Below are 26193 nucleotides of genomic sequence, written 5' to 3' on the forward strand. Positions count from 1 at the left end.
TTGAACAAAGTGACAGGTGGTATTTGAACTTAGTAATACAAAATGAAAATTTCCATTGTTTTTCTTAGGAAACAAATTCCATCTTTTGATAGTAGACATCTTGATTGATAGTATATTGTTTTGCAAATTCATATTTGTTGTCCTAGAAATCTCTCTTTAATATAATAATTTTAATTAGAGTGCATATATGATCTGGAATCAGACATCCAAATGTATCTATATTCAACACATGAAATGATAGTACTGAAGACACTTTGGTGGATATTCGATTTTATATCCCCCCACTCTGTTCTTGTGTTCTTATGAGTGTAGTTTGCGTTTCCTTACAAAGACATCATCATCCAAAACATTATTAGCTGCTTGCAATTTAGACCATGGAACTGAGGTGCACATATATTTATATTTGTGTTTTGGTAAGTGCTTTTGCTCCGAAAATTTATAATTTGAGAGCTGTTTTGAATTGTGTACCATATCCAATTACCATGCACTTATCATGTTCAATTAGTTATCACAGCTTTAGAATCTTTCATCATAATGTGCTTTGACATGCAGGCAGTCTATGGTACACTGTTTGAAGCTGAGCACAGATCAACCTTTTACATCCCATACTGGAAATTTCCTCTTGCAAGATGGTTAGTTCCTCGACAGCGGAAGTTCCAGGAAGACTTAAAGGTCATAAATGAATGTCTTGATAACCTCATAACAAGTGCCAAGGCCACAAGACAGGTACACATATGATTTGATGTATTCCATACTGCAGGATCGAGCCAGCTTTAATATTTTTTGAAGTGATTGGTATTGGCCAAGTAAGTAAATCTATGAGACAATTTACAATAATTGCCCTTGTAAGATAAATTAGTGCCTCAAAAGGAGTGTGCACCTTCTTCAATAGGGCAAGCACTCATTACCTAGTGCCAAACTAATTTGCAGATAGAGTAACAAGATAGGATCAGTCAATATAACTATTTATATGGTCTAATAAACTTTTAATTTCTGGGTAGATTACTCTGATTGTTCATCCCGTGACGTTTTTAAACAGCATCCTACTCTTGTATAATCACATTGTCTTTGTATCTTTGATAAATTTATTTATAATGATATATATAGCACACTTATTATGTGGAAAATGTATATTTGCTTGAAGGGGATAATGGATTTTTTTACAAGAATCTTTTGAGTTTATTAGTAAGTTTTTATGTTGTTTTCTTTTCTTTGGTTGTTTCCATGACTGACTCAATAGGCAAGGACGTAAATTCGCAACAATGGGAAAAATCACCATGGGTACCTTGCATTTGAGAGGGAAAGCTCCCTTGTATGATAGGGGTTAGGGTTTTTGAGAACTTTCAACTAGAAAGTACAAAAATGCAACAAAATAGGAAAAGAGGTGTTATCATTTTATGACACCCTTGGTCCATCAATGAAAGCCGATCAGAGATATGTTCCATGGACCAGCGCTGCCCCAGTTGATCAAAGAGAAAGACAGTGGAGTTATGAAGTGTGAAGTGTTGTCTTGCCTGGAGGAAGTTCCTTCCTTAGCCTTTTCTTTCTTCTCCGGAACTCTGGAACCCCGAGGTTCCGAAGTTCCCTTTGCTTCCTTTTCTTTCATGTTCCGTGGAACCCTAAGGTTCCAAGGTTCCTTCTCTTTGCCTTCTCTTCTTTTCTTCTCCGGAATTTCGGAACCCCGAGGTTCCAAAGTTCCTCCCTTTCCTTCCTCCTCCTCTTCTGTTCTCTGAAACTCTGGAACCCCGAGGTTCCAAAGTTCCTTTCCCTTTCCTTTCCTAGAACTCCGAAACCCCGAGGTTCCAAAGTTCCCTCTTAGTCTTCTTCCCTTCCCCGTAACTCCGGAACCCCAAGGTTCCGAAGTTCCTTCCTTAGCCTTCCCTTTCTTTTCTCCGGAACCCTGAGGTTCCGAAGTTCCTTTCCTAGCGTCTCCTTTCTCCTTCCTGGAACTCCAGAACCCCAAGGTTCCGAAGTTCCTTCCCTCCTTGCCTTTCCTCTCTAGTTCCCTGCTGCGTCTCTTTCTTCTTCCCTGGAACTCCGGAACCCCGAGGTTCCGAAGTTCCTTCCTTGTCTTCCCCACTTCGAGAACCCGAGTTTCCAAAGTCCTTGGACTTCCTTTCGGCTTACAACACTTCTGGATGGTGTGATCAACACTCAAAGCTTTAAATGCTTTGACGACTTTTGTGACTTGTGCACCTTCTTTTGTGGAGCTACAGGGGTGCATTTAATGATTTTGGCAGGATTTTCATCAAGAGAGGTACAAGGCCATTGTGGTAACTTATTTCATGTCTACATGCTCTGACTTTGGAATGTCAGTCAATCCACCCTTCTTAGAGTTGCATTTTTAGGGTATGGCTAGGTTGCTTGCATGTACAGAAAGTCAGGTGCATGCACTTCCCTGCACACACAAGGGTCATGATCTCACTTATGCAACCAGTTTTCTATATAAACGTTGTTAAGCCTCATTGTAAAGGGTTCTCTCGCTGCTGGCTTGAACTATTCTATGCTCTTTCACTTCTCTTAAAGACTTGTATATTTTTTGCATTTCTGCAATTGTAAGTTTGGCCATTGGCCTTTGAATGAATTGAAATCATCATTCTTGCCTTACTTCAACTTATGGATGTTGTGTATTTGTTCTTATCTTCATTATAAGTGTATGTTTGTGGCTTTGTTTCACATATATGTTGTGTTAACCTATTTCTGGGTGTGACTTGTGGGAACCTTCTCCCCTCTTGACATTCAGTGAATTCTAACCTCCATATATGCATTGGGGTCATTCATACAACTAAAGTTTGTGCATCTCTTGGGTATTTCAATTGATTATTTGTGTAATTTCGGGTAGGGAGAGAAACAATCTCTTATCTTGGTGCATCACCTCCTTTCATTTTAAGCATTTCCCTTTTGTCCTTTCCCTCTGCAAGTTGTTAGGATAGGCTTAGGAGTGAGTTTTGAAGTGTTGAGTTGGCTCAACACCTGCACCTGGATTGAGAAGAAAGTCGGCCTTCTCTGGAGATTCAACCCCCTTATGCAAGGTCCCACACTTCGGGGTTGTTTCCATGTTTCACGAGGTTGCTGAGTTGATAGCTCAGTAAGGGTACAAGCTTTTGTGATAACAAGAGGAAAGGGAAAGAAAGAGAGGAATGCATGGTGGAATACACATAGAGAACCACCTAAATTTTTTGATCAAGTGGGAATGCAAGAAAAGGGAAAGAATGTATCTTCAATCAAATAGATAGTTTAACTCAGACATATACAAGTAACATGTTTTGATTATGACCATTCAACACCGCCCACAAACATTCAAGGAAAAGGAGAACATGATTCTTTATCAAACTTAAGAATGACACAAAAACCTAGAAAGAACAAAATAATGGCACAAAGTCTAACAATTTCATTCCTCTTATTTTTCCAAAAATTAGAGCAGAAAGTTTCTATTTTCTCTTTCCTATACAATAATTGTGGAAAATGCTTAAAAGTCTCGTATGTTTCTCAAACTGCCCAATGTATAAAACAAATAACTAACTTAAATTATTTAGGGCATTTGTCAAGTACTTTATATAAAATATAAGTGACTTTATATTTTGTTGTTGACTTGAGTCCTTTTTAAAAGACTACAAAAAGAACCTTACAATTTTAGAAAGTATTTCAAAAAATAATATTGTAATGTCCCTTTCCTAGGGTGAATGTTGATGAAGACCCTTAGCCTATTTTCATTCCCATAGGCCAATCAAAATTTACGAAAGGGAATAACTAATTGATTAAATTAACTAATTGAATAAATATCAGTTTATCACTTGCTCTTAAAAAGTTACTACTCGTTCTTGTACAATTTTAAAGGGGCTTCACTAGTCACAACTATCAAGTAGCTCTTGAAAAAATATGATTAGCAGTTCTCTAACTATAGTATTGATCTTTGACTGTTTTTTGACTTGAGGGAATCAACCCCAACATCACAGTGTTTGACTCTCTTCAAAATGAATAGTATTCTGTTCTCTCTCTCTCTCTCTCTCTCTCTCTCTCTCTCTCACACACACACACACACACACACACACCCACATATATACATATACATATATCATATATGTATATATACACACATATATATACATATATGTATATACACACACACACGCATATATATATATATATATACATATATGTATACACACACACATATTTGTGTGTGTGTGTATGTATATTATATAAACACATTAAAGTTGCCTCAACGAATGACAAAAATTAATAGGGATAGATTTGCATGGATAAGCAACCAATGATTATTACTGATATCTGGCTGTAGCTTTTAAATTTTGGCTTTTGATTGTCCAGCATATCCCCTTGAAAATAAATAGTATTTTTCAGAACTGACTTGAATTATGAAATGCAGGAGGATGATATTGAGGCTCTTCAAGGGAGGGATTACTCTAAAGTGAAAGTATATTGTGTTCATTTTTTGTTATCTTTTGCCAAAGAACCATAAATTTTACAATTGTGAAGTCTTACATACACTCTCGAAGCATTATGTGTATTTTTTGAGACAAGATGCTCTTATGTGCCAAGCACATTGGATTTTAAATTGACTAATTGGTTCGTTTATATTTCCCAAATTATGATAGGATGCAAGTTTACTTAGATTTCTTGTGGATATGAAGGGAGAAGATGTCGACGATAAACAGGTAAATATTACTTTTTATAATTAAAATTTCATGAGACTCTGAGAAGTACTTGTGTTCTACTTAATTTAAAATTCAATTTCTAGAATGGAACAAAAAAGTAAAGTTTCATTAATTTCATGTTATGGATTAATTAAAATTCAAGTTTAGCTATGTAGTTTCTAGCATTTGAAGATCTATTTTTGTGGTCTCCAGCTTAGGGATGATTTAATGACCATGCTAATAGCTGGACATGAAACTACAGCAGCGGTGCTTACCTGGGCTGTGTTTATGCTTGCACAAGTATGTAAAGACTTTATTATCAGGTTTGATTTGGTTTTTGAAATCTAACAACTACAAAAATTTATTAGCTTTAAGATACTTTCACTAAACAGATTTGTGATGAAAAAACTGAAATAATGATAGAATTTGTTAATAGATAAGTTACCGAGTTCTTCCCTACAGGCCTGGGTACTGGTGCTGGTTCAACCTGGGTACTGGTTCTGGTCCTGGTATGTCCCTGGGTTCACCCAGGGTACTGCCCAAGCTTAGGATTGTGTTTTTAACAAATGAACATTATATCATAACACAGAATTCACAGTAGATTGAACAGCAACCAATATACATCATTAATGAAAGTAAATAACAGCTATTTATGGCTGCAGATGAATGATTTTGTTAGTTTAGATTTGTTCATATATTTGGCCTTGGTATAGCAAATTTATAATTCACATTGATCAACATTTATTAGAGCAGATAAACATAATATATATATATATATCAAACCCAAATCAAACCCAACCCCCAAAAAAGATTTAGCCGAACTGGCAAACCGGATCCCCGGACCCAAACCGGCAACTTAGGTTAATAGTCCTATGCTAATTATGGACCCCTTGAATTATTATTAGAACTTGGTTTTTGAAATCTAACAATGAAAAATTTATTAGCTTTAAGATACATTTGTTGAACAGATTTCTGATGAATAAATTGAAATAATGATGGAATTTGTTAATAGTCCTATGCTAATCATGGGCCTCATGAAATATTATTGGAATTTGGTATTTGATTGAAATTGTATGTGCAGAATCCTGACAAAATGGTGAAGGCTCAAAGTGAAGTTGATGTAATACTGGGGCAAAGAAAACCAACATTGGAATGCATCAAAAAGTTGCAGTGAGTTTTTGTGACTTCTTTAGGGGTTTAAATGGTGGTTTCTTTCATTTCAGAACTATAAAATTTATATGCTAAATGAACTTATTTATTTAGCATTTTATCATGATAAAATGTGAAATTAGGAAATTATGATAATGTCTATAGATAACTAAAGGGCTAGCATGGCACTAGTAAATAAGAATGTGGTATGTGTTAATTCATCACTAGATAAATGATGTAGCAGCATTTTAATTTTTTGTACTCAAGGTGTGGTGCACCCATACAAAAAGTCTTGTGTTAAAATCTGTTTTACATGTTTCATTGTGATCATTTATCAAAGTGTTGCATATAGAAGCCTCATGTCTAACATTGTTAGCAGTTGGATTCACACTTTTTTGGGAGACTAAAATGCAATAGATATGTAGTAGAACCACTCTTTGAATTAGAAGAGAAAGCTCCCTATAAACAAAAATTAAATTAAAATCCTAATTATGTACTTATTTACAATCTTTGTACTGAATTTTTGTAGAGTGAACTTGGATAACCGCCTTGGATACAACTGCAAACTCAGCCTTTGCTGGATTTGGAAAATGTCGGACCGTGGACAGTCTTCATGAAATGGCTGACCCGACATTTTGACTCAGAATTTTTATTTTTTTGGTATTTTCAGATTTTCTGTTTTTGTTTTTTGGTTTTTCAGATTTTCTGATTTTTTTTTTGGTTTTTCTAGCTTAACAGGGATCTTGCATATCCCAAATATAGCATTTAAAAGGCATGATAAACTCAACTTGTTGCAAGGAACCAGAGATAGAAGTTGATTATCTGCACGATATCAACCATGGAAGATTGAATCCCCTTTCGTCAGGAACAACCTGGCCTATTGGTGGCAACGGGAGATGTGAGCAGTGGAATACAGTTCGTCAGGCGAATACCTAAGTACACTGTAGTAGCGTAAAGGCTCCGAAGATTTGCACCAACCATTGTCCGAAACAGAGAGCATTTCCAAAGCACAGTGTCGGGAATGAACTCCGCACAAGTGCGAATGTCTACTATGGTATCGGAAGGAAGGTTTACAATACACATGACTTGTGATTGCCGTGCATCCGTGTCGAAGGCTTCCAGAGCATAAATAAGATAGATGGTATAACCCGAGTTTGTGGCTAACGATTGCAGTGACGGAATGTTTCCAGAACGCGGAATGAAGACATCTTCACCATCAGAACCCGTGGCCTGAGGCAATATTGGGAGTCATCAAACAGAGCAAGTGAATGTATTTAGTAACCAGATCATAATTATTGGCCATGCGATTAAGGATCAGAGGGAAGCAAAAAAATGGTGTTGAGTTCCACATGCTGTCAACCTATGAGCAAGAGGTGACGCTTCCTGGAGACCTCAACAAAAGTCTGGCAATACAGTTGCGAACCAACAGGTGCACTTGTAGTGTTCGATTATATGAAATTAAACATTGATTATTCAAATCCAGATTATGTTGGTTAAATAAGGCATGAAAGTCAGTTTATATGCATGGATCATAATATTGAGACAAAATCATAGTTGCATGGAATATACGATTGATTGAAAATCTTAGATGAATGGAATTCACTGTTGAAAGAAATCATAGACAACTCGAAATCAACCAGTTTAATGAAATAGCACAACACTATATTTTGGGAATACAAATGTATTACATTCAAATCTAGTAAGGGATTTCACAGTGGTATTAGAGCTCTAAATCCTACCAGCCTGTAGGGTATCTTCAGAAAACTTTAATGCAAACCTTCAGAAAACTTTAATGCATAGCTGAGTATGCACCAAGGAAATTATAATTTCTGAAGTACTAGGGCTCGTCAAAACAGGTTTACAAATTCTCCTTTTGCACAGAGTAGTACATCTATTCTGTTTGAAATTGAAAATAGCCACACAGAAACTGACGAAGAAATTATCTTTGAAACCAACATGGGAGACCCAGATAATAATAGGGATCTTTTGGCTGCATTAATCAGAAGTCAGCAAGATATGCAAGATAATGTTAACAGAATGACCAATTTGATGACCCAGTTTATGGCCAATAATATAAATCAACACCAGAATAATGGAAGGTAGAATAACCAAAATCAAAATAATGGGGGAAATAATGGGGTCGAGATGAACAATCAGTTAATAATCAGCCAAAAAGAACAGGAACAGCTAGACCATTTATGCCCACTTTCACTGCTAGAAACCAGCCACCAGAAAATGAACCAACAATAAGGGAAATACAGGCAGAAATACATCAGGATTGGTTAGATTCCGGTGAAGAATTCCGTTCAACAATGACATTTAGAGAATATTTAGATGTCAGAATGAAACATAGGCCAAGAGGACAACGGGGAAATAACAACGAATTACAAAGAAAAATTGGAAAAATGTCCATTCCTTATTTTGACGGTTCAGGTAAGACAACTGCTCGGGCTTGGGTGCAAAAATTAGATACATACTTCCATTTAAATCTTATGTTGGAAGAAGAGGCTATTAAATATGCTGCGTTACATCTTGACGGTGTAGCACATGAATGGTGGCATCACGGACAAATAACATTAGGTCATAATTTGATAGGCACTTATGTTGAGTTCACTGAAAAACTTATTGATAGGTTTGATTCTAAGGATCCTGAATTACACCTCAAGGATCTAACTCAAATTAAGCAAATTGGAACCGTTGAACAGTATATTTCTGAATTTGAAAAATTAGCAGTCTTAGTCACTGAAATTTCTGAAAGGCACAAGATTGTAATATTTATAGATGGATTGTCGGATTCCCTCAAAGGGTGGGTTAAATCTTTAAACCCCCCTACCTTACAAACAGCTGTTAAAAGGGCCAGAGAATTGGAACCATCCTCCAAAGGAAAAATGTTTAATAAAGGACCACCTCCTAAACCGGAAAAAGACAAACAACTTTTTAACAAAGATGATTTCCCTAAAAACAAACTAGATAAAGAGGAAAGGGAAGAACTCAGAAGGAAAAAACTATGTTTCAGTTGTAGAGAAGCATGGCAGCCTGGACACAGATGTTTAGGGAAAGAGAAAATTCATTATATTGAGGTTATGTCTGACAGTGAAGATGACGAGAATACTGATCCTAACATAGAATGAGCACCACAGAACATTGAATCAGAAACAGGTACCAAACAAAGAGAAGGAGTAATAGCATCCATGACAGGAACCCCACATTATAATATTTTCAGTTTTGAATGGACAACGTGTGATTGTTATGCTTGATAGTGGTTCTACTCATAATTTTATAGATGCAACACTCGTAGAAAAACGTGGTTTGCAGACAGAAAAACATGAGGGGTTTGATGTTAGAGTGGCAGGTGGAACTAATTTGTCTAGCACTCATAAAGTTCCTAAATTGAATATTACTCTTGCCAGTTACACTGTTACAGATGATTTCTATGTGATTGATCTGGCTGACACTAATGTTATTTTGGGCATACAGTGGATGGAAACACTAGATGAATATACACAGAGCTTTAAAAGAATGGAATTCTCTTTTAAAATTGATGATAAGAAAGTTGTCCTTCGTGGTATGTCTAACAGTGGACCCAAGATTGTCAGTGCGAAAAGAATGGAAGCTATTTTCAGACATGGAGATGTGGCATGGTCAGCACAATGTTTAATCTCCAACAAGGTGTCAAGTTTTGAATCTAAATCTTATCAAGCTGATTTGTTAACAGTATTAGATTCACATCATTTGGTTTTTAATGATATTCCTCCAGGAGTCCCACCTGATAGAGGTTTTGAACATACTATTGAATTAGAAGAAGGTGCTAAACCAGTAATTACTACTCCTTATAGACACCCTAAAACATTCAGAGATGAAATAGAGAAGACCATTAAGGAATTATTAGATATGGGACATATCAGACCTAGTTCTAGTCCTTTTGCTTCATCAGTAGTGTTGGTCAAAAGGAAGGATGGAACTCTTCGAATGTGTATTGATTATAGAGCTCTTAATAAAAAAACAATAAAAAACAGGTATCCAATTCCCCGAATTGATTAGGGGACATGACAATCAAATACCCCTCCACACTTCACCATTAAAATCCCTGCTCTCTAAAATTAACTAGCTGAAAGAAACCATGCAAACAGAATGAAAACAAGATGATAAACACCAAATCAATGTCTATATATTGATTTCAGCTGCCTATTACAACAATTTATGTAGCATCTCTATGCTATTCCTAAAATCTAACCTATTCTAACTTCTAAAATCTAACTACAAAACTCTAACCCTTTACAATGAGAGGCATCCTTCCTTTTATAGATTTTACATGTCGAACCGGTGGTCAGGATTGACTGCAACCTGCCTTCTAGAAGCTAGCAGCTTTAACCCATGCACACTCAATTCCTAGTTATCCCTTCAACCACAATTCCAACTACCTACAACTGTTTGGCATTAATTCGGTCCTCTTGGTGGTTGGGAATAGTTGTCCACAACCGACTTGTTTCCCCTTTGTTTCAAAATATTTTAAGTGGGGCTCACAGGAAGCTTTACATTAAACAATTTCAGTTTTTTAGAAACTGAATTTCTGGAATTTCTTCCAGTTGCGCATTTCTGAAGAATGCATACTTCGGTAGCATTTTGAATGTTCTTTAGTCTTTGGTCTCGGTGGTGGACTCCAACTTGTCGTCCAGCGGCACGCCTCTGAATGCTTCATCGCTTTGATCCTTTGCTCTATAGTGCGATCCTACATCCTTGCTCCTCCAACTTTCAACGCCTAGCTTTGATCGTCAATTTAGCTCCTCCTGATGTCGTTTTCCTGTGAACAATCAATTTGAAAAATTAATTAAATTAATTTAACAAACATTAAATTTTAAAGTGACATTGGGCTCCGTCCTATGGGGTTCGAGCTCGATAAGCTCTTTGTGAGATGTATCTTTTAAATGTTTTTCCTTGAACGTGAAATCTTGATTCTTCATCTTGATTCACTCCCAAAATTCAGACGAAATTCAGGCTTGAGAGGTGAACTGCGAGATGTTAAGTTTAAATGCGCGACCTTATTCTAAACGAACCTCTTTCATAAAATTTGACCCTTGATATGTTGAAGAAAATGAGCGAACGTAAACTTGCAAATTAACCTTCAAAATGTCCACCTTAGCAAAATTCAAACATTTCATAAGGAACATGCGATTTTCTTTTGTTTAAACGTCTCCCTTTTGTTCTTGAATTTCGGCTAATCGAGCCGATTTGCACGATTTCTTCCCTAGTTTCGAGTTATTTGACCAAAATATATCACTTATTAGAATGCCCTTTTGATAAATTTCGGGCTTCGTAGGTAAAATAAGAAATTCAGCCATTGGAGAGAAAATATGCGAATTTGGGAGATATTGAACTTTTCGGCCAAAATGATTTCTTTTCACGATTTTGGTCTTTTAAAAGATTTCAGCTTATTGAATCAAAATGGCATGATTTAGGAGTTTTAAAGTTTTCGGCCTTCTACATATTTTGTGAGCCCTTTGCTTGTATTTCAGCCTACTCAGCCGATTTGTGAGTTTTGAACTTGGGCATTTTGCTCTCTTTGTGCGAATTTTGATTCACTTTCGTTCAAATGCCCTTTGCGCGACTTTGGGCTTCTTGAAGATTTTGAGAGTTTGATGTTTTCGGCCTACTGGACTTAAAACACAAACTCAACTCTTTCTTTCCTATTCTCGGGTTATGAAAGTGTTTTGCATATTTTTTATACTCCCATTACTTTGGCATCTTGAAGCTGATTTGTAAATTACCTCATATTTCAGTTTGAAAGGCCGATTTTAGAGCCTTAGAGATTTTCATTATCTCTTTGTGCGAATTTTGATTCACTTTTGTTCAAATGCCCTTTGCGCGACTTCAGGCTTACTGAAGATTTTGAGAGTTTGATGTTTTCGGCCTACTCGACTTAAAACGTGAACTCAACTCTTTCTTTCCTATTCTCGGGTTATGAAAGTGTTTTGCGCGATTTTTACACTCCCATTACTTCGGCATCTTGAAGCTGATTTGTAAACTATCTCATATTTCAATCTGAAAGGCCGATTTTAGAGCCTTAGAGATTTTCATTATTGCTTAGCATTTTGGCATTTTTCCTCTCATTTTGGCTTGCTGGGCCGATTTGTAAGTTTTTAGTTTGAACTTGTGTTCTTTGTTCGCCTTCTGTCAAATTCGGGCCTATGGGTGATTTTGGCCTCTATGACTTCACAATATTAAGATCTTGGCACTTGTAGGTGCTCTAAGGAAACACATCAATCTTCAAGGTGCACATGACCCACACTCAACGCAATACTGGCCATGGAAGGCTTTGACAAGCCCAACCATGATGGCTTTCGCTCTATTTCACCAAGTAAAACAAAACGGGGTCCCCTATTGCAAAGACGGGGTGGGGTGTGCAATATGCACAACACCTTGTATTTATAGATTTCTCCATCAAAAATTCAAATGCAAATTGGTGCCCAAACTCATTTGAAATTCACTTCATTTCATTTCATGTACCCCTCCAAGTATGGCGTCCACTTTCCCATCTTCCTAGTCGTACTTTTCCCAAGGAAATCACCATGTTATAACATTAACATTACAAGGCATAAAACTCATTCATTTTTTATGCCATTACTTAGGGAAAATAAACATGTGACTTAGGATAAATAATATAATGTTCTCCTTCCTAAGTCATTCCTCCAAAATAATCAGTGAAATAATTAAATATTAAACTGTAGAATAAAGTGTCATGCCCCCTCCTGGATCGTTATATATATACGGAGAGAAAGAGAGAGACCCTAAATGAAGAAATTATTGTTATTAATTAATATAATAATTACTAATGAATGATTATTTAAAATTCATTAATTAAATATTATTTATGAAGGTGCACATTACAAAGAGCACAAATGGAGGTGCATTCTTTCTATGCCATGCCCCATCCTTAATCATCATATTTTTCCTAACCAAGAAATATGACCTAAATATAACAATTAAAATATTGTTAATTGTTTATTAATTTAATATTTTAATTTATTCATTATATACAAATGATATAATGAAATAAATATAACAATTATTATTAATTAATTAATATTTGTTAATCGATGATATTCATAAAATGTTTTAATGAAACACTATCACATCATTCAAGTGTCATAATGATTCTATCACATAAGTTTACCTTGATCGTCAAAGGAAGAATCATCTAGTTTTGGATATACGATATGTGCACTAGCCCAATCATTGGTCAAAGACTCGATTAAGACTTGAAGTATAAACAATCAATAGTTTATACATTTCAGATAGGATGAAAGCATACCATTTATTATTTTATGGGCATCGTGGAAGATTAATACGGATGGCATAAATGATCTTTGACGTCATCTGATTAAGGAGTCGATTCTTCTCTAAGGAAGTTCACGGAATAGTTTCCTTTTAAAGACACCGCTACGGTATAGTTTCCAAGAAATAACACAAGCGATCATGTTAATACCAATAAGGATATTGATGACTGATTAAGCAATTACAATCGATTAATTTTGGAGCAATACAAGATGAGTTTAGGAAGAGACATCGGACATGTCTCTTGGAGGCATCCAATCTAATTGCAAAGATATAAGGAGGAAAAAGAAATATAGAATAGGGGGAAAAAGATGTGCTTAATACGTATGCTGGATATATGAAGTTTGATAATGATATTATGCAGAATTTAATAATAATATTTATGTAGACTGCAATACGTATGACAGTCATTTAATTTCCTTATTGTGGCAGACCAGATCTGACACGTGTCAAGTCTGTCTGCTCTTACAGCCAGAATTATAATAACTAAGGTAATTAGGCAGTGGTGGTGTTAAGCTCTTACAGCCAGAATTATAATAACTAATGTTTTTAGGCAGTGGTGGTGTTAATAATTTATATAATAAGATATATATATATATATATATATATATATATATATATATATATATATATATATATATATATATATATATAGATATTCAAATCAGAATAAGGAATAATATAAATATTGTAAATATGGATATTGATAATAATAAATATTAATATCATAATTACTATTAATACAGTACTTTTAGAGATTAGTAATAATTCATATAACTAGTAATTAATAAATATGTAAATGGTTTATAAATGAATCAGAACAAGATTAATTGTTTAGTATGGTAAGGGATGTCACAGAATGTAGATGTAAATAAATATAAGTAATAAATATTTTAATATATATATTAATGAATATAAATAATGAATAGTTTAATATATATATTAATGAATATAAATAATGAACATTTGAATACATATGTTAATGAAACGTTCTTAGATATGTATAAACATAAGTAATAAATATCAATGAATAGTAGGAATATATGTTAAGAAATAAATTTGAATATGGGATAATGGACATTTTTCTGAATATATGTTAGGGAATACATGTTAACTTAGGAATACGTAAATGTGGATTATGGAATGGAAAATAGTAATAAAATGCAAAATGTAATATAAATGTGATTACATGATGGAGGCTATAGGGAGGAAACTCTCTTAGTCTAATGGAGGGATTATGATAATCCTTGGTAGGCAGTATATATACTGAATATCTATATGCATATATATGGCTTGGTTGACTAAGTTCATGCAAGAAGAGACAGATCTGGCCAATCCCCTCTGATGGACTTGGATGATGAGATGCATTGTCCAAGGCAAGGAATTGACATATGGTCTTCCTTGGATGGCTTGGGTGTAAGAAATTACACCCAAGACAGAAATCGAATTAACCTTCGATTTCCTGAATGGCTTGGGTGTAAGAAGTTACATCCAAGACAGGATTCGAGTTAACCTTCGATTTCCTGGATGACTTGGGTGTAAGAAGTTATATCCAAGACAGGAATCGAGTTAACCTTCGATTTCCTGGATGGCTTGGGTGTAAGTAGTTACATCCAAGACAGGAATTGAATTAAACTTTGATTTCCTGGATGGCTTGGGTGTAAGAAATTACATCCAAAATAGGAATCGAATTCACCTTCGATTTCTTAGATGGCTTGGAACCAAGATGGGTTCCAAGAAGGCGAGCTTCACAGCCGCCTAAGGACATATCTCCGTATGGCATTCGTATCCTTTTTATTAGATAAGAATTATGATTAGTGTTAATTAAATACTTTAAAGTTAAATTGCAAGTTAGATTATTTATATATATATGTATATTCGTTGTATTCTTACAATCTGTTTTGCAGGTTAGTGATCTCTAACTAGTAGGGACATTACATAAAGTGATAATATCTAATTAAACAATTATAAATCATCCACTGATTGCTGCCAAATCAACCATATGAACTGGAGTGCAGAAGATACTAATTCTGGACTAGATTGGAACTCTGCTAAAGACTACCACAAATAACTCTGCCTGAACTGATACTTACTAAAAATAGTAAGTCGTGAAAATATCTCCGAAAGACATACTCGTCGAACCCTGTGAGAGAGCTCGAAAAACCCAGAAAAACCTCAAAATCTAGTCAGCTACCACCAACTTACTAAAAATAGTAAGTTCAGAAATCACTTTGGAACATAATGCATGTTAGACCACCGTGAATCTCTCGAAAAACCCAGAAGGAATCCTCAATTCTTTTTGCCAAACTCCAGACAGAACATCCCTGAAAACTGCGAAGAATCCTCCTAGAAAATAGGAAACCCTAATTCCTCATTCCAATCAGCCTACGAGTCTCCGGAATTGGCCAATGGACCACTAATTACTCCTTACTAAGAAGGGGACATTACACAGCCAACTGTTAAAAGCCTTTGACATACCTCCTATAGAAGCCACATAACCCAAAGAACCCCTTCAACTGTGTAAGATTTTTGGGTGGAGGCCATCTAAGGATTGCTTTGATTTTTTTAGGATCCACACTGACTACCTTAGAGCTGATTATATGTGTAACGTCATGAATTGCACCCTGTGCAATTCCAAATCACATGGCACCTCCACTTTAAGTTGAATCGAAGATGATGATTAAGTTTCTACCTCATCTACTCACTAAGCTTGCTTTGTCATCCATTTTGCCTAGTTTCCTAACCATGCGGGTTGTTTTATTTTGGTATTAGTGCACATCACAAAGACATTCGCACGCCACATGTTCATCCTACAAATATTAGACCAAAGGTGGCCATTTAGACGTTACACTTGCTAATTCTAGTAGTGTAATGCCTCCTTCCATGTCCATTGAAGTCGGGGCATCTCTCAATCTCCTTTATCTTGCCTTCTTGCTTTCATTTTTCTCTTTGGGCTCTAATCGATCTTTGGGAACTCTCTTTTGCTCTCTAACATACTCACAGCTGGTTTTTCTTGCATCTTGTCCACCATCTTTTGCTCATTTGCTGCACTACTGCCATTGTTGAAGATTTGTCTGCTTGACGGTTTCGTTCTTGTCTTCACTCCAGCAAGCTCCAACTTCTTGTTGAAGTGGAGTGTTTCCTCCCTTGCTTGTTCTTTTCTTTTAATTATCTCTTTGAAAGCATAGCAATTGTGTCTCTTCTTTATTGTATTCTCATTGTTATCTTTCAATCAATCAATCTTGGCTGTTTGTGGAGGTGGAAACACTGAAATGAGGGTCTTGTAGAGCACAGGTTTACTATTGAGAGGCTGGGGTGAATCAGTTGTAAATAAAACTTCAACTCTTATTCAAAGCTTATAAACTTAATTATGAAATGAAAGCACCAAACTAAAATCTAAGAGATACACCACATGAAGAAACCAATCCACAAGAGATTAGTTGGAAACCCAAGATGGGAAAACCACGGTGAGAAATGTTGCTAGGATCTACTGTCCTAATCCAGCCTCACAGTTAAAACTTAAATTACAATGTTTAAGGGCACCAACCCTAAGGAGTCACCAAACCCCAATTCTAAGAGCACCAACGCTTTCAAATATGAGCACCCAGTCAACAGCCTGAGCACCAACTCGGTACCAAATCACAAATCACAACTTTTTCAGAAGTATCACTTCACAATATTTGGAATGTATAAACAAACAATTATAATCTAAAGTAAAAATAGACAAATTTCAGATACCCTGTACAATGTTATTCTTTTTAACAAAACGAAATCTGTAATAACCTTTGCAAACTGAATATGATTTCTCAATGAAAACTTGATTTGAATTTCAACAAAATCTATTACCGATACATCACTTCCATTGTACAGGAACTTCTTCTTTGTAACAGCAGCATACTTTCAAACCTCTGTCTCAGTCACATACCATTTCTTTTCTCTCAAAGTATTGTGAATCACTAAACTCAATGATGCTGACCACCAGTCACAACATCTCACAGTAAACAATCTCACTTGTTTACAACAGCATTACACACCTTGAAATCTCAATGAAAGAACTCTATGGCTGTATCGTATCTTCAGATTCCAGTATTTATTTCTTAATATTTTTTACTGAACATCTTATACAAATCTTTATGAATGATTCCTTTTTTAATACATCCTCATGGTCCTCTTGTTTCTTTTACTATTGAACACAAGCAATATATAACATATCTACTTCCATCGGTCAAGTAGTTTCAACTACCACTGGTTAGGAAGTTTTAACCATCTTGCAACTGCCACGTTGGTTATAACCTCTACAACCAATCAATATATTGAACTCCTACTTTACAAACAAGGATAATCTGAAGTATATAGATTATAAATAATCTAGGACTATCCTTGATACATTCTCTACAAAGAATAGCCAGATCTGCTTACCATCAGCTAACAAAATAGCATCCTTTTATCCACAATCTCGTCTTTTTCAAATTATTAGAGTATTCAAATAAGAAACCTTGATATCGAATGTTAGGTCTATACATACACCATTGGATACATATGCCATGCATTCACCATTTGATTAATGTTGTCGTGTTGGAAGTATATCAAATACTTTATCCGGCTCCACCAATTATTAAAATGCCAACATACATATGAATTGATATTGACTATTGACACCAGATGTGGACCGCCCAGCCAACGGATTTCATCACCAATAATGAAAGACACATCCACTTTCACTACAGGTTTATTAAAACTGGAAAGAGATGGCTTATATATTCCGGCTGATGTTTTCTACTTAAATATTCAAAATATGAGTAATACACTTGCTTTGTACATGACTGATAAACCATCAAGAACTAGTACTTCAAATTTGCACTGAACTTTACATATAACAACTCCAATGATGTGATCTGCAAAGGTATGTATTACTAAACTTCTGCATCTTAAAACAGTACTTGACATCAAGGACAAACAGGCTAACGGGTCTAACTGTAGCAGACCTCTAAATCACAGCCCCAATATTCTCGTCTCCATTCGTTTTTGTGCAGATTTGTCAAAGTGAAGCGTCACATTGTTGACGTGTATTTTGTACACTGCCTAACACAAAATAAAATACCCAAGGGTACCTTATCCTCTCTTGAATAAAGCCTCTGATTGCTGAAGATATCGCAAAAAAGGATCAATCAGGATGACTCCAAGGTTCTTGTATGTAGGGTCTCTACGTGTGGATAAGCTCTCTGTGGTACGATGTGATTTGCTGGAATCACAAGGGGACTTACATTTGATGCCTGAACTTCTGATTTGCTTTGAATATTGCTGGAACACAGGCTCTCACTAGCTTTGACTTGAAAAAAAGAAAAAAAAGACGAGGGCGAGGAAAGAATCTAATCTTAATACTAAGAATGTAAGAGCAATGAATGATCTTTGATGGAATTCTAACTAAGTCTTGTTTTGACATCGCAGGACCATCTCCACAAGGCTAGTGCGATCTTCGAAGGAAAGCTTTATGATGTTCAAATCATCACTGCAAGCATAGACACCATCAGGTTGATGCATATCGATGAAGAAGCGACAATTGAAGTTAGGCTTAAGCTGAACGATTCCAGTTGACTACGCAAGGCAAGTCTGCAATCAACAAACTGCTAGTAGTATGGATATACGAATTTCACCATCAATCAAGCACATTTCTTCCACTCATCTAATAACATGAAATCAAATATGAGAAGTATAAAGACCATGCAAATTGTCGAATCGACCCATAAATTTCACCATTTCTTCAATGAAGTTACAAGTCTTTTACAACAACATCTTGGCAACAATCTTTGCCTTCTCTCTCTACTCTACTCTAATTGCTTCCAACTATTCCTAACTATTCTAACTATTTTCTAACTCTCTCTGCCTAATGCCTTTACAAATGAAATGCCAGGGCTTATATAGTGCCCTCAATACAATTCGATGGCTTAGATCAATTCGAGATCAATAGCCAATATTTTACAATGAAAACCCTAATTAGGGTTTGTTACAACCATTACATAACATTTAATGCTCGATCAATGAAATAATTGTATTGCTTGGACACATGTCCTCTCTGGAAAAATCGACCAATGGATAGCCGGGGTAGGTACATCGGAGTTTGTGCCACCTTCCATGAGTTAGGTACATTGAATCTGGACATGCTGAGGTGGACCACACTGACTGGAGAAGTGATGACTAGGATGCTACCTCGTCTGACACTTGTAACTTGGTAAATATTCAACTTGATGTTGTTGAGAAGCTAGCTTTAATTAATTCATCTGGAACTATTTGCTTCTTCAACGAACCCTTATTCTAACTCCTTGTGTCCTTGATGTGCAGGATGATTGATGTACCTCGCCTTGGAATACTGGATTGGAAGAGGTCGCCCTTATCTTGATGATGCTGGATCGAAGAAGGCCGTCCTTGTCGATGCTAGGCTGGAGGAGGTCGTCCTTGTTCTTGCTTGATCGTCCTTGATCTGGCTTGATTTTCCTTGAGAAGAGTCCTCCGACTTGTAGATCTTTCGAGCTTGGAGTCGCCATCTTGATACCTACACAACATTTCAAAATTAGTAATAGATTTTGCAATGTAAAAATATAGATTAGATTAGAGATTGAATTTAGGAAACTTCATGATAAGTCTTCGAGTTATCATTTCCTAAATTCGATTGAGCTACAGGAAATTCAAAATTTCAAAATTCAAAATTTAAGATCAATATTGAAAATTCAAGACAAGGGAAGACTTCGCCATACCTCACTTGAGAGCTAACTCTAAAAATGCAAAATAAGGAAATTGCCTAGGCAAAAATCGAAATTTGAAGTATCAATGCGGTCCTCCTCTAGCAAAGGCGTCTTCCTTGTCAATTCCACCACCTTGGAGTCTTCAACGTGATGATGGCAAATTCGCTCTACCACAAACCAAGTTCGCACTACCTTTGATGAAATTTCGCACCTCCTTGATGAAATTCGCACTTCCTCCTTGTCTTCTCCAAATCGCATGCAAAGGAATGTTTAAATGATGATTTGAAAATGCAATATCACAACCCCTTATATAAGCACTTACCCTCTTAATCTCCCCTAGGCCGACTTTTGGAAAATAAAGCAATTAAAAAACAAATTTTAAATAAAAATCAAGGCCGACTTTGTTAAAATATAGAAAATAAAACCCAAGCGCCCCAATCTATTTATTTAAAATAATAATTAATTAATTTAAGTGCCTTCGTAAATAACTATTTCGATTTTTAAAAAAGGCGAAATCAATTAATTAAATGTCTTGTGCGCACTTATTAAATGCCCATTTTAATTGAATATTTCAAGTTTTATCGATTTTTAGCATTTAATATAATTTGAAAATGATGTTGGCGCCAACATTTGGGAGATGTAAAGAGGTACAAACCATATCACCCTGGTCCCTGACTGAGGGACAGGAGCGAACTTCATTTTGGCTTTGATTTCTCGTTTTTTGACGTTCAAAATCACTTCCCTTACGTTAAAAATGGCAATTTCAATAGGAATCTTGTGCTTGATTGATTCAATGTCGTGAATGAATGCCCCTTATGATCATTATCGCCCTGGTCCCTGGCTGAGGGACAGGAGCGAACTTTAGTTTTTAGCTCAGATTTGTGATTTTTTAACATTCACTCCTTGTTTGTTACCTTTCAAATGACGATTTCAACCTTGTATAACTTCGCTTTGATGCGATCTAAGAAAGAAAATAATGGATTTTATGAATATCGCCCTGGTCCTTGACTGAAGGACAGGAGCGATCTTGCCTCTTTGCTCAAGTTGATCACTTTTTGACGTTTGGTTCCTTGCTTATCATCTTCCCAAAGACATTTTTGACCTTGTGTGACCTTGTGCGACCTTGCCTTGACATGGTTTTTTAAAAGAAATGGCCAATTTAGTGAATATCGCCTTGGTCCTTGACTGAGGGACAGGAGCGAACTTTGCATTATAGTGCAATTCCTTCATCATATTGATGTCAAATTGTCTTCAAGGCGTAAAATGACGTCCTTTATTCCTTCTCGAACACTTGAAACGGACGTGGCCTTCAAAATTTAAGTATACTTAGAGATTTCGCTCTGGTCCCTAGGAGAGGGACAGGAGCAAACTTAGGCATTTCATCATATCTGGCGATCTTTGCAACTTCGTTTCTCTTGAAGCACCTTCAAAACATCATTGCCTCCTTGTACCTTGGTCTGGAGTGATTTTAAACTTGTAAGGAAGGCAACATAACTAATATTTCGCCCTGGTCCCTGGCTGAGGGACAGGAGCGAATTTGCATTTGTAAGCTCAATCACACTTTGCCAATGTTTAAAAATATCTTCAACGGACTCGTCATGCTCCCTTTCATTCATCTTTAGGATGGAATTCATTTTAACTTGGTGAGAAATTCCCCTTAGTAAGAAATCGCTCTGGTCCCTTGGAGAGGGACAGGAGCGAACTTGGGCATTTCCATCACTTTTGCGGTCTTTGATACTTTACTTTCTCTTCGAGGCGTTCCAAACATCATTGCCCCCTTGTACCTTGGTCTGGATTCATCAAAAATTGGAAGGGAAGGCAAAATAACTAAGATTTCGCCCTAGTCCTTGACTGAAGGACAGGAGCGAACTTGCATTTGTAGGCTCAATCATTCTTTGCCAATACTTAAAACTATCTTCAACGGATTCGCCATGCTTCCCTTCACTCATCCTTGACATGGAATTTGCTTCATCTTGGTGAGAGATTTGTCTAAGGAAGAAATCGCTCTGGTCCCTTGGAGAGGGATAGGAGTGCCTAGGACAATATGAGCTTCTCTTGGCGTCTTGCAATCTTCAAATTATCTTCAATGGATTCGTTACGCCTCCTTTGCTTGCCTCAAAGTTAAAACTTACTTGATCTTTGCCCAAATCTTGCCTTATAAGGAAATTCGCTCTGGTCCCTGAGAGAGGGACGGGAGCTACCACTAAAATTCGCCCTGGTCCCTGGGAGAGGGACAGGAGCGATTTTGCTTCTATGGTCCATTTTCTTCATGATGACATTTTCAAGTTATATTCAACTGATAAGATGTATCTCCTTGGTCCTCCTCAAATCGCGAAATCGTTCAAATCTTGCAAGGACAAGGCAATGTTGGATTTTAAGCTCCGGTCCTTCAGTGAGGGACAGGAGCGATTTTTGCTCCTGGCACATTTCCATGTCTGCAAATTTCCTCAAATTATATTCACTGGAAAGAACATGCCTCCCTTTATCTCTTCCAATCCAAAATTCATCTTGATCCTGCAAGGACAGTAAAATTTTGAGAAATAAGCTCCGGTCCTTCAGTGAGGGACAGGAGCGATTTTTGTCCCTGGGGGCAAATGTTCAACTTTTGTTGCAAATGACTAAGTCCTGGCGTTCCATCACGTTTATTCCATCTTCCATCACGTCCTTGACGTTTTAGCTTGATCAAAATGAAGTCAGAATGGTCCAAACAAGACATTTCGCCCTGGTCTCTGACTGAGGGACAGGAGCGATTTGTCCTAAAACTCCAAAAATTCGCCATTTTCAAATCTCAAAATCTTCAGAGGTTTCAATTTGCGTTCAAACGCATCTCCTGGCGACCCTGCACAAGACAAATGAAACAAATTAATAACCAGGATGCATAAAAAATATCACTTTCGCCCTGGTCCCTAGCTGAGGGACAGGAGCGATTTTACCTCCATAGGCCAGAATATCAAGATTTTAGGACCTCAGTCACTTCACAAGGTAAAATTAAACTATTTCCAATGCCTGGGATCGATTATCAAAATTCCCAAAATTTGGTCAAAATCACTCAAACAACATTTCAAAATTTCATCATCAACACTTAGGCAAAATTTGGACTTGCATTCAAAATCTGACTGAACCCAGACAAACTTACTCGACCTCTGACGAATTTATATTATTTCAAAAATTGCATCTACGCGAGGATGCTCAACAAGTCTCAAAATTGGACTGGACTCTGGCTTAAAATCATCAAAACGGAAACCCTAAGGCCTAACCCTAATCCAGACGACTCAAAACCCTAAAAGCAGAGAGAGAAACAGGCAAAACCGAGCAAAAAGAGGGGGTCCCCATTTTAATGGGGCGATGTGTGAAATGGTCACAACACACATCAACTAGAGGCTACATTTATTGGACCCTTTGCGAGCTTTTCTTTTTATCTTCTTTGTCTTCTTGTTAATACATTTCATTCTATTCATTATCGTTTTGTGTTTTCATAGCATTTAATACATAAACCCTAAATTCTAATCATTTTGTACTTTTTGTATGAGTCTTTGTACTTTGTCTGTATGGGACGCTTACACACCACGCTGGTTGAGGCGTCCTAGATAGAAAGCGTATGGAGCTCATTAGATGGTCTATATGACTAGTGCTTTTAGGTTTTGTGGTCAAAATACATTTATCTGTTAGTATCAAGCAATTTTGTGCTTTTCTTGCATTCTAGTTAGTAAACTTTGAGTCTAAAGAAACCCAAAGGTTTACTCAGAGTGGAGAGAAGGTAATTGACTCCTCAAGGGGTTCGACCACCCTTTGTAGCGGTTCAGTTTTCCTACTCTACATTTTGGCGAACCCTATGTGAACTTGCCTCTTGTTTGGAATGTTTGAAAATCTTGTAAAACGTTTTCATAGACTTAAACGATTAGTGCTTGTGTCTATTTCCTTTATTACCCGTCCTTGAGGTTGTTGGAGTGTTGTTAAGCCTGTCAATGAGCTTAACAACCCAAAATGCCCACCAAATAGCTATAGCCTATGAGACCCAGTCCGATGTTTTCTAGGACTGTAGACCCAAATGATCCTTTCGCTTCTTGAATGTTTCCTTCAGGTCCTACTTTGGGAGGTTCTACTACATCTAGTTCTAATCCTAACTCCTGAAACAACACCCTAATGAATACCCCTCCAAAGTCTCTTTGCTATGGACAATGAGTCTAGTTTGACAATTCCATTTGATTAGATTTAGTCCCTTAAGAACCTGAGGGATTTTGAAGGTTCCTTGAATCGAGAGAATGTCCTTCCTCGAGCTTCCTCTGTCATTAATAATTTGAGGGAAATGGTTATCTCAAATGGCAAGGGCTTGGATGTGTTAAGGGTGTTGTGTATGATTGTGAGATCTTCATTGATCTTGACATGTGGGACGTAGTGAGGGTTGAGTTCGTGGATTGCACCCTCCAACGATTTTATATTAATGCTCTTTGGGACAAGTACAAAGTTGATACTCATAGTTGGTAGTACTTCCATTGTCAATCATTCACACACCTACACAACCTCTTGCGATCAAAATTTTATATCAAGTAAGTTTTATAAAAAAAAAATTCATCTTTTAAATTTTATTTATATATTAATTTATGAGTTAAATTTTAAATTTTGTAACTCTCAACTCTCTAATTTTGTCTTAGTAGGTTGCTAGTTCATCTGCAGCTTAGAGTAATTGAAGCACATATTCCTTCATCCACTCAATAAAGTGCAATCAACTACACTCAAAAAAGGTAGAGGACTTGGTGTATGTACATTCAAACTTGTGTCTCCTTACACACAAACAAAGTGGCTTCAAGGAAGTGGGATATTGAGCTAGAGCATATTGATTTGGATACTTCCACTTCCCACTTTGTTGCACTTGATGTTGAAGATGAGCCAACTAGTGAGCATGAGAATGCTAGTGCTAGTGGCATTTGTTGAGTGGTGTTTTGTGACCACACCAACACAGAATAAAGTTTTACAACGGTTACCTTATCCTCTCTTGATCAAAATAAATTGTATGCTAATATTGTAAAAAGATCATACGATGACTCCAAGGTTCCGACTGCGTACTAGCGACTTTATGTGGATATAGGCTCATGTGGTTGATAATGCTAGTAATCCAAGGGGACTTACACGCACTTTGAAGAAGACTTAGACAAATTTATAGCTTCAAGGAGATTCTCGCAAATAATTTGGCAATAAATGGTTCTATTTTTTGGGGACTTTTCAATGAGAAAATGCAGAAAGTAAAATAGTAAGGGTTAAGGAAAGCTACTCTAAAATCAAAGAACTCAATAGACAGCAATGATTCGGATGAGATCAACCACACTTTACTTCGCCACTAGTAGACAACTACATAAAGCGGGTGCAATCTTCAGAGGTTGTGTTTGAAAGATTTTAAATCATTGATGAACACCATCAGATAACAATGTTCATCCAACAATCCAGATTAAGAACACACAAATGATAGATCAGTCCAACCTTGCACTGTTGATAGAAATCATCTATCAACAAAAGGTATGAGCAAGCGATCTTCACTTTAAAACACTGCAACCAACCTTGTTCATCTAAATGCTTGAAATAAATCTACTCTGAGGAAAGTGAAACCATTCAAGCTACAAAATAACACAAGTGTATAGTTATACCATCAAAGAACAATATATCACCGTTTATTACTTCAATAGCTTATCGCAACAATTTCATACAATCTCCCCCCTTTACAAATGAAGGGGTGAACCCCCTTGAAAATGAACGGCCTAGATTACAAACCAATCAATGGCTAAGATTGAACATGCAACCCCTAATTAGGGTTTGACCAAAAGATTCCAAGTACAAGATGCCACATAGTGGGAATAAACATTAATGATGCATTATGCCCATTACTAACTAATTGCACTTTGCTTAAAATGGCACCCATAATGCATTAAGTACCCATTACATTCAAGAATCGCCCATTATGTAATAAATGCACCATCATCTCCTTATGACGGTTGCCATGCAAACGGACCCCGCCATCAATGTGGAGTTCAAAAATGGAAGTTTCTAAAAAATCCTTGAGTTATGTGTCATAAATGCGGAATATTCCTTTTGCAGGTCACCAACTCATTAATTGTGAAAATCTTCCTTGAAGGAATATGTGCTCAATCTTTCAAAATTTTCGAAATGAATTGGATTTTTCGTGCCTTAAAAGATTTTTCATGCTTTTTTCACTTCAGGAAAGAACTTCGTACCTAGCCGTTTTTCTAACCACCTGTTTGCTTTTTCAACTTTTTGGATTTAGACTTGGGTTTTCAGGAATGCCCTGCCTTCAATGTCTTGACCAC

The 26193-nt window shown here is 36.5% G+C and overlaps 1 protein-coding gene across 3 annotated transcripts in view; it reads left to right on the forward strand.

Moving 5' to 3' along the window:
- The window catches only part of LOC131046360 (cytochrome P450 97B2, chloroplastic), a 250436-nt gene that overhangs the window by 171917 nt on the left and 52326 nt on the right, over positions 1 to 26193 (forward strand). For 2 of the 3 annotated variants that reach the window (XM_057980094.2, XM_057980092.2), the window contains exons 6-10: positions 553 to 726; positions 4388 to 4435; positions 4617 to 4676; positions 4869 to 4955; positions 5737 to 5825. In XM_057980094.2, the coding sequence (XP_057836077.1) occupies positions 553 to 726; positions 4388 to 4435; positions 4617 to 4676; positions 4869 to 4955; positions 5737 to 5825 (458 nt within the window). The remainder of the gene's footprint in view (positions 1 to 552; positions 727 to 4387; positions 4436 to 4616; positions 4677 to 4868; positions 4956 to 5736; positions 5826 to 26193) is intronic. The other variant, XM_057980093.2, reaches the window with a different exon arrangement.

This window comes from Cryptomeria japonica, chromosome 8 (genome assembly GCF_030272615.1).
Source record: "Cryptomeria japonica chromosome 8, Sugi_1.0, whole genome shotgun sequence".
In the NCBI taxonomy this organism is placed as follows: Eukaryota; Viridiplantae; Streptophyta; class Pinopsida; order Cupressales; family Cupressaceae; genus Cryptomeria; species Cryptomeria japonica.